At 39.3% G+C, this 9655-nt stretch overlaps 1 protein-coding gene across 7 annotated transcripts in view; it reads left to right on the forward strand.

Moving 5' to 3' along the window:
- ALDH1A2 (aldehyde dehydrogenase 1 family member A2) overlaps positions 1 to 9110 on the forward strand; it is a 121884-nt gene extending 112774 nt beyond the window's left edge. For all 7 annotated transcript variants that reach the window (XM_085588259.1, XM_021532056.4, XM_085588258.1 and 4 more), the window contains 5 exons: positions 1693 to 1877; positions 2611 to 2775; positions 3207 to 3364; positions 4139 to 4213; positions 8697 to 9110. In XM_085588259.1, the coding sequence (XP_085444385.1) occupies positions 1693 to 1877; positions 2611 to 2775; positions 3207 to 3364; positions 4139 to 4213; positions 8697 to 8769 (656 nt within the window). In that variant the 3' untranslated portion in view covers positions 8770 to 9110. The remainder of the gene's footprint in view (positions 1 to 1692; positions 1878 to 2610; positions 2776 to 3206; positions 3365 to 4138; positions 4214 to 8696) is intronic.
- Positions 9111 to 9655: the final 545 nt, after the last annotated feature.

Raw genomic sequence — 9655 nt, forward strand, 5'->3', positions numbered from 1 at the left:
TTCTGAAAATTTTGCAACCCCAATAGACACATAAGGATTTGGTCTTCTCATTTAAAAGAGGGAAGTGAATAGAATGATTTTGAATAGCAGCAATTACAAGAGATGTTTACAATCCTGTATCCATTTTCAAAATGCATCAATATCTGAAAAACTAGGGAAAGCTTGACAACTTCCAGCAGCTTTTCTACAAAGAAGTGCTTTACCGAGTCAAGGACTGAAATTTCAGCCAGTCATCCTGGTAAGCTGAAAAGGCTCTCGTCAGCTGGAGGCAGACATGAATATTGCAGCCTTCTACCCCTGTTACTCATCTCCACTTCCCATCAGATATCACCACACCTCAAATGTCCCTCACCTGCTATCTCACACTTGAGCACCTAAACATTTCTAGTAGCATGACATGTGCCAGGGGCAGGTCTGTGTTATGACCTTCCATGGGGGAAGGACAACTGCTCTCTGGTCTTCCCACAATTACAACCTCCAGTACTTGGCCTAAGATTTAAACTTCAAGGCTCTGATTATTTAAAAACAGCAACTGGCTCACTATTCCAAAGGAGTTCTTTGTTCTGCTTGAGGAACACTGTGTGCCAAAAGTTAGCAGAAAGCATGATAAAGCTGCTGAAGGTTTAGTGCACCAAAAAAACAGAGTAGAATGGTTAGAGCCCCTCATGGTGAAAAACTGTTAACAATAGAGAAGAAACATTAGTTCATCAAGCTACCCACTAGTGCTTTCAATCTCCATGGAGCTACCAGGGAAAATTTAAATGTGCTCCAGGGAACAGCCTGTATAATTTTTCTTAAGACCACACTGAGGGAATAAAAAGACATATCTGTTAGACAGAGTTGTCTAGAATGTGCTGAAAGTAGAGCACTGTTGCTTTGTTTAGTCCATAAAAAATTATACTTTAAGCAATGTTCCAAAGTGCTACAACTGGTAACAGAGGTATTAAAGTGCTGCAGGGCATCAGTGTTTAGGGATTAATTCATTATTCTTGTCTAGAGAGTTATTACACCCAAAGTAAGAATGTGGCCTTGAATGTCTAAATATGACCAAATCCTCTGTCCTGTTTGGACAGAATGTGTTAGTTGTACCTCCAAGGAAGTTAGAGTAGAAATCGAGGGTTGATTTTTCTGTTACAGACCTATAATTTTAAGGCCCAGTCATCTGCATGGGCCAAGAAGAAATTTCTATGTTGCAGAAAAAGAATCTGGCTTTTTGGGAAGGACAGGTCTTGCCATTATCAAAGCCAAATTCTCCCATGTATTTGGTTTGCTGTAATTCTCACACAGTATTAACAGCCCATTGCCAACCTGGGATCACAGACAAATTTTCTTCTTCTATAGTGACCCAGTCTGATGTATTTATGTGGGTCACATTCTGCTTCTGAGGTTCCCTTTAAGGGTTTTACTTGATAAATGACATGTTGCTGGATATAAGACATTGGTGAAGTTGTTCTTGCATACCTTACTCCTATTGACTTCTAAGGCACTGTCTTAGCTTTTCCAGTGGGAATCATCCTAATCATCCTCATTTCTGACCTGACACAACTACAGGATATCTTGATTTAGTTTTATTTAACTAAATGCTACTACTAAAGTTTCAGGAATGTGACACTGTGTAATACATGCAGCACTGGTGCAAAGGGAGATTTGCCCACAGTGTTCCAGTGCAACATTTGCTGTCTTGTTTTCCAGTGGACTACGCTGTGGAACAAGCTCACCAAGGAGTCTTCTTCAATCAAGGTCAATGCTGCACTGCAGGCTCACGGATTTACGTGGAGGAATCAATCTACGAAGAGTTTGTTAGAAGAAGTGTAGAACGTGCAAAGAGGAGAGTTGTGGGGAGTCCTTTTGACCCAACTACAGAACAAGGTCCACAGGTAAAGGAGTAGGGCATTGGCTCTACAGCTCAGGAGGTGCCTGGAAGTATTTAAACTCCACTAAGGCAGAGATCAGTCAGTGAACACTCACTCAAGGTCCAGGGTATCTGCCACGATACATGCTTTCAAGATTAAAATTCTAAAGGAGTAAATAAGCTGTGCATCTCTGAGGTGTTTCTTGTTAAATAAAAAAATATCAGTTTAAATATCAATGTTTGCCTCCCAGTTTTAAGAGCAAGATTTGGATCTTCAGCCCCCAAAACACAGCTGTAAACTGTGAGAAGCTCTTAAAATCTCTGTGAATACTTAACTGTCAAGAACTGTCTACAACCATAACTGTGCTTGGATATCCAGAAATTCAAAGCAGAAGATGGGCATAATCAGAAATAAATCTTTAGAAAATGTTCCTGCCACTAATAAACAGCTGGGCTTATAACATTTTTAGGAAGTTAATCTGGGACAAAACCTAATGATCTGCTTTTTTTGTGCTTGTAAACTAGATTGTTTAGCAAGAGTGTGGGTTAAACCACAACGACAAGGTGACACATCTTAAGAAGTCTAAGCCCGAGGTCACAGTCAGCACCTGCTTGTAGATTCTGGCATCTGCAGCTCAAAGAGCAGTGAATGAAAGCTGGAACCAATTCACTGGAACACAGCTTGTCTAAAAGCACCTATATAGACTTGGTTGTCAAGTACATGGTCTGCACATCAAACAGCTTTTTCTCTCTTTCAGATTGATAAAAAACAATACAACAAGATCTTGGAGCTAATTCAAAGTGGCATTACTGAAGGAGCAAAACTTGAATGTGGGGGAAAGGGGCTGGGGAGAAAGGGATTCTTCATTGAACCTACGGTGTTTTCCAACGTAACAGATGACATGCGGATTGCCAAGGAGGAGGTATTCACATGTGTGGGCAAGATCTTTTTAAAATATTCTAAATATTACATTTTTCCCCTTTTGTTTAATTTCTAAGACAAAACCTTCAGAGTGAAAATTATAACCATATTAAAAATATATCTTTTAAGAACTCCTTATACACACAGCAAGTGACAACAGCTGTGTAAGGAAGCTCAATTTTTGTCACTGACTGTAAAGTCTCAGGTATCAAAGAGGAGATATGTGTAGAATGGACAAGTTTGCCTGAGGCACCTGCTTTGGAAAATGCATGCAGTTTTACAGACAGATATTATCACTATTTATCACTAAATTTTGCTGTGGGAAATTTTAAAGAGTATAATAGGAGAGAGAAGATAATTAAGAAAGCAGAATGAAACAAGAATAAAATGCTCTGAGGTGAGTAGTTTATTAATTATTAAACTTTCTTGCAGATTTTTGGGCCTGTTCAAGAAATACTGAGATTTAAAACCATGGATGAAGTTATAGAGAGAGCCAACAACTCTGATTTTGGGCTGGTAGCTGCTGTCTTTACAAATGACATAAACAAGGCTCTGACAGTCTCTTCAGCAATGCAGGCTGGGACAGTCTGGTAAGCAGAAGTTATCCCACTCCCACTCTTGAAGATAAAAGAGTTTGACTCACTATCATAATTTCACCGCAGTTTTGCACCCTTTGTTAAGAATATTTATGCAGCCCATCCTAGGGGTGGATCACTGGGCAAGCCATGGAACAGCAGTGGGGTGATTCTGTGGCTGCTCAGTGCTGGGGAATGCTGCTGGGGCTGGGAAGCACCTTGCTTCCCAGGAGCACGGCAGCCACTGCTGAGCAGCTTTACTGAAAACAGCCGGGATAAACGATCCTTGCTGGGGAGCACAGGGAACCTGGCAGGGTTTACTAAAGGCACAAAGGATTACCTACTTTCTACAACATTAAGGAACTCAGGGGACACCTCCTCTCCAGTCTTTAGGAATGGGGAATCCCAACTCTAGAGTTCAGTAGCTTGCAATTTATTATGTCAAATCTGAGTAAAGATCTGCAAGAAACTAAGGAGAAAAATCTAACAGCTTTGTTATAAATTGGCACTGAGGTTTGGCAGCAGATTAACAGTTCATTACTGAAGAGGTGTCCAAGGATATGGTGCTCTCCTCCTGCCTTCACAGGTCAAATCCAATTCTCCTTAGGAGTGAGAAGCAGCCTGTTGTTTTTGTATCATAAATCCCTCATTTCTTTTTAACATGAAACAAGTTTGTTATTAACTAAGAGGTATAGAGTGCCCTTAGCTCCACAAGTTTCAGCCTCTCTCTGAGTTATCCAAAGGTCTTTCTGGCAGTGCAGTTGGACTTAATGCCTCCTCCTGTTGCAGGATAAATTGCTACAATGCCTTAAATGCCCAAAGTCCTTTTGGAGGATTCAAAATGTCTGGCAATGGGAGAGAGATGTAAGTATTCCACTGTTGTTTTCTACATTGTTTTCAACTCTATTACTTGATAAACATTAGTGAATGCTTCCATGCAAAATAAGACCCAGAAATATTCCAACCTGAGAATCAGGGCATAATATAAGGTGACCTTTAATCATCATTGCTGGTTCTAAATGCAGTTGATTTGCAGATTTGCACTGGAAGGACACTTTTTTTTTTTTTTTTTTTTTTTAACTAACACTGCAAACTAACTTATTGGAATTCTCTTCTTATCCTGAAAGGAACTGAAAATTTCTGAGTATTTTTCTGGACTTGTAAGCTGTGTTTTCTGGAAGGTTTTTTTACCATATTAAAAATCAATTTTCTGAAAGACTCTCTCTTTGGTGCTGCTGAGTACTTGTTGACTGCTTTGCTGTACTTGTTTCAGAGCTGTTTTGCCATGTATTGTGCCTCTCTTGGTTGTTTTTCCTTTCTTCAGTTTTCACTATATTTATTAATATAGCTGCAATTGAATTTTATAAAAAAGTTATCAGCTTGCAGAGTTTTAAACAATGAAATCAGGCAAAGAGAAGGAAACAAATGTGTTCACATATCTTTGAAAAAAAACCCACTCGCCATTATAAAGCTTTCTGTCATTCCATTTAGCACTAAGTGCCAAATATTTTGAAATGGAGCTCCACACTCAAATGTTGTCCCATGTACCTAATTTAAAGTCTTACCAATTTCTCATTCTCATTACAATCACAAGGAAGTTTAGCAATTGCATCAGCCCCAGATTGGTTACATACCAGGGATTCAATTAATTTCTGTGCAGGAGGTATGTGTACCAGATATGTCTCACCTAAGTTTTCAAAATAGCTTATGGCTAATGGCAAACTCAGCAGTAAAACTAAAGTAAGGTCAAACTCTTTAAAACTTTAAATATGTTGAAGTATACAACTTGTTCTATAAAATAAGCTTTATGTAGTCTGAAATATTTTCCCTCGTAGTAGGGAGTACTTTGAATAACACATTCATACTATTCACATTCAGGAGTTATGAGGTGATCTCACACTGGCATAAATATGTCAGGTCATCTAACTCTTATCATTGTGAAAATATTCTAAAACTACTAAGCTCAATAGAGCACATGAGTAACTTGACACCCAGGGGTGACCCCACTGACTCCAGGGAGGTTCAACAGCAAGCAAAATATTCACATATATGCAGAGCTCTTAAAAGGGGGGAAACCCAAGCAGCACCCCAGCTCTCATGGAAAATCTGTGGTAATTGCACACTTGATTCCCACTACAGCTTTGAAAGTATTCATCATAAACAATAAATGTTTGGAATGGCAATAATCTCCATCTCAAAAAGATGCCTGAAAACCTACCTATGAGTAATTATTCTACTCCTTTCAGAATTTCTTTGATCAGATATCGCCTTCTAATTCACCTCCTCCACCCTGCATTAATACTTGCATACTTTTTATTAAAATGTCAGTTTCCTACATTCTTGTTTTTAAGGCATATATTTTACAGCATAAATAATGTTGAGTTGGGCAATTACAGAAGAAAAAAGTGTCTATATGTGTGCCATTGCTAAAGTAACAACACTATGTTACAGCCAGGTCATAACTGGGCCACTGTGCTGCCTGTGCCAGCACTGCATTATCTGGGACTTGTTCTGGCCCTGCATTTAAATTTGCAGGTTATCATCACACATGGGCAAAAAAACAACACAAAGTTGAGAACTGTTATGCTCATTTTACACTCCCACAAAAGTATGTGCATCCTGGTAGAGTACACAAAACAGGTGATTTCTGATTGCATTACTTACAATATTCTTGTATCCCTGAAGAGGTCTAGAAGACATGGGTTTGGGGTTTTTTTCATTCATGTTTCTTCAAAGCTTCCTGCCTGGGAGATGTAAAATTTAACTGCTGTAACTAAAAATTTGGGTGGTTCACCTCAGATAACCACATGTGGCTATTTTATATTAGAGCTTCCCAAAATTCTGGCCTCTGTCCAAATGTCTTGAAGGGAAGGAAGTGCCATTCTACTTCAGAACTCTCATTTAATGTCATAGGAATTGTTATTGTTTGGATAGCTCTGAGATACAGCACTGTACACCTGCATTCTGAAAAACAAGTGCAAGCAGGAGAACGGCTTGGAGTTGTAATTCTCTTATCTTTTTTCCTCCTGGACTGAGGGAGGGAAGAGAATATATAATACTTCTTCTTAGAAAGGATTTTATTCCCCTTCCCTCACACCCACACAATCAAGGGACACCTCCATGCAGATTTAACCCATGGGCTCCTTCCTCTTCACAGACACAACCTTTGTTCTCACTCTGATACCAAACGGCAATCCCAGAAGACCCAGAGTGGACATGGAATAGGATTATTTTGCACCCTGTATTAGGCTGTGGGGACAATTGAGCTCCTTAACTAAACACACACTGACTCTTCTGCTCTGAGTGTCTGGCATAACCCATCTTCCTATTCAGCAAGTGTAGCTTTTTAACTTTCAAAAAATATTTGCCTTAGAATTCATCACAATTGTCCTTCTCCAAACTACTGACCAGAAACAAAAAGCATGTAAAGTCCTGAAGCCTTGAGCTGAAGAAACAGACAATAATTCTCTAATTTTGTTTGGCAGACCAAGATCAAATGGCATTTGGAATGTACATAAACTCACTTGCTGCTGTCAGCCGGGTTATCTATTGGCTTGCAAAAATGTGTCCAATGGGTGTCTGGAGCTACACAGAAGCCCTGCTGAATCCAGAAACTTCCACACAGACACTGCCATTAGTTATTTGGCTCCAGGCAGCTCCAGGTGACAACTTCCACTGAGCCCTAAGGGCATGCTTCTGATCAACAGCTAAAGGTTTTGGTCATTCTTTGGAGACAAATCCACCACTTTCTACTGAAAGGTGGGGGTGGCATGGTTCAGCTCAATGGGAACCTTTCACATGTAAAAAAGTCTTCACTAATATTTGCTTGCAAGTACTTAGACTCTGGTAAATCTTAAAACTTCCTACTGAATCATCAGCCTACTGTATTCCTTAAACACTGACCACTGTATCATGTATAAGGCTTCCCAAGCCAACAGGCACATCAGCTTTCAAAACTGCAGATGAAATGACATGGGCTGGTAAATACTGACATTTCTGTTCAATTGAATTAACTTTCCAAGGAAAGTTACTGGAGTTTCACCCCAACGTTGTATTTTCTGTAAAATCTGTAGTGTAGAAGTAAATACAAAATGGTCTATGCAACACTGGGGGCCTGAAGAGGGATTTAATTACCTCAAATAGTGGCCACTCGCTCCATTCTGAAACACTTACTAGAAGGAGGTGCTGAGAAATTCCTCTGAAATATTCTTTATGGTTCAGTTGGCATTAAGTCCTGCACAGGAGGATTCAGAGGGAAGGCAGTGTCAAATAGTAAACATGCATCATATCCATGCCAGCATGTTCTACGTTTTAATATAAGTAATAGAGCAATACTGTGTGTGTCTTAGGGGTAAGGATAAAAAAAACAACCAAGAAACAAAAGTCTGTAAGAACTGTTGCGAAAAAATTCTCATTGAGTTAATATGGAAAAGATATTCTACTTCCACATTTGGACTGTACCTGTTTGGAGGTGGGGACAGTGTTTGCTTTACAGACACAGCATATGGAAGACATAACTCCACTAATCGCATAAAGAGACTTCTCCATTACTCAAAATAGGCACAGGAAAATAGAAATACCTGTACTGCAGAGAAGACAAGCACAAGTCCCACGATGCCAGGCAACATCTGCTCTAAACCTCAGCAGAGGGACCAAAGAGATGAGCCAGGCTGCAGTTGACTAAAGCAAAATGTTAACAGCATTCAGAAACACCCATTTTTTAAGCATAATCTACCCAAAACAGAATGTGTCCCCGTCAGAGCCATGTGTCAGATGACTGGGACCTAGTAGGTGCCTGGTGTCCAGCAGTATGGAGATTCTTATGTAACGTCCTGTGCCAGGACAAAAGGAGGAATTTGACAGGGAATTGTAGAAGGGAATCTGAGCAAACGGAACCCTCTGCCACATTATGTGCAAATGGTGATTTCTACTGCTGGATGTGTTGCTAGGGAGAAAAGATCAGTGGGTTAGGAGTCAAGTTCATCTTATCCATGGCTGTAAGCTGTTAATTTTTCATTATGCTCAGTGTGGACCTTCCCTTTCTTGAGTGCAATATAAACAGTAATTTCACTGGCCAGTGAGGTAGGTCTTAGTGCTTGGATATTTCCAAGGTCTAAGAAGGACAAAGGACATCAATTCACTTCTAAAAGCTCTATCAACAGACAGTGAGTATTTCTGGGTTTACTGTTATGTATCTCCTTACCAAATTCTGATGTCATCCATTTTTCTGATCTAAACTGAACTGCAATTTTGGGTTATATCTTAACTTTATCAAGAAATCACTTTGCAGATTTTTTTCTTGATAAACAATACCTGGTATAAACTGATGCTGTAATTTGTTCTTTAGGGGTGAATGTGGATTGAGAGAATATTCTGAAGTTAAAACTGTGACAATAAAGATCCCTCAGAAGAACTCCTAAAATTACAGAGGACCATGTTGTGCAGAAGAGCACGTGATGCCACCTTCTCTATTCCTTATGGAGACCAGCACTCAGGAATAAAAAGTGTTACACAATATATATTTAAGAAATTAAATTGCAACATATATACTGGGCACATAACTGTGTACGTAATGCAAACCAACTTTGCATGTTATCCTGAAACTCTCCTGAGAATCATTACATCTTTATAAAACAAATCATAATGAGATAAAATTGCTACTGTGCATCATTTAATAATGGTTCCAGCTATAAAACTGCTAAATGCAAATGCATGCACACACACATTTATCTCTTCCTTAAATAAACAAAATAAGTCTTACTGCTTTCAGGTTGCCTTCTCCAACAGACCTGCCTTGTGCTGACATTGTAGTTTCAATCAGGGCTCTACAAGCCAGATTATACCCAAAACACTAGCAATGAACAACAAGAACATGTGTCATTGATATTTCTAAAAAATAAAAGACTCTGAATGGTAATGGCCTCAAACCTGGAATGGTGGCAACTTTCCAGTTAGTACAGAAAGTGGTCAGACTGGGGAGGGAATCAATCTGCTGCATGGCCAATGAAAGCCAAATACTTATCAGTGAGATTTGGCTTTCATGGTTCACAGCAATTTGGATTTCAAAGCTTATTTTCATAATTATTTTATGTCTTGCTATAAGCAAAAAGTCCTCCTTCACTTACAGGAACTTGAAGGGATTTACCTGCCTGCCAAAAGAGCAAGGCCAGACAGGGTGGGTGGGTGTTAACGAGAACAGGAACAGATTCCAAGGCTTCACAGAATATTTTAGCTTTCACTGCTTGTCTAGTTTTGTTGTTGTTGTTACTGTTGTTGCTTTCACCTTTTTTATTTTTTAAACAAATA

The sequence above is a fragment of the Lonchura striata genome, chromosome 10 (genome assembly GCF_050655825.1).
Source record: "Lonchura striata isolate lonStrDom1 chromosome 10, ASM5065582v1, whole genome shotgun sequence".
Taxonomy (NCBI): domain Eukaryota; kingdom Metazoa; phylum Chordata; class Aves; order Passeriformes; family Estrildidae; genus Lonchura; species Lonchura striata.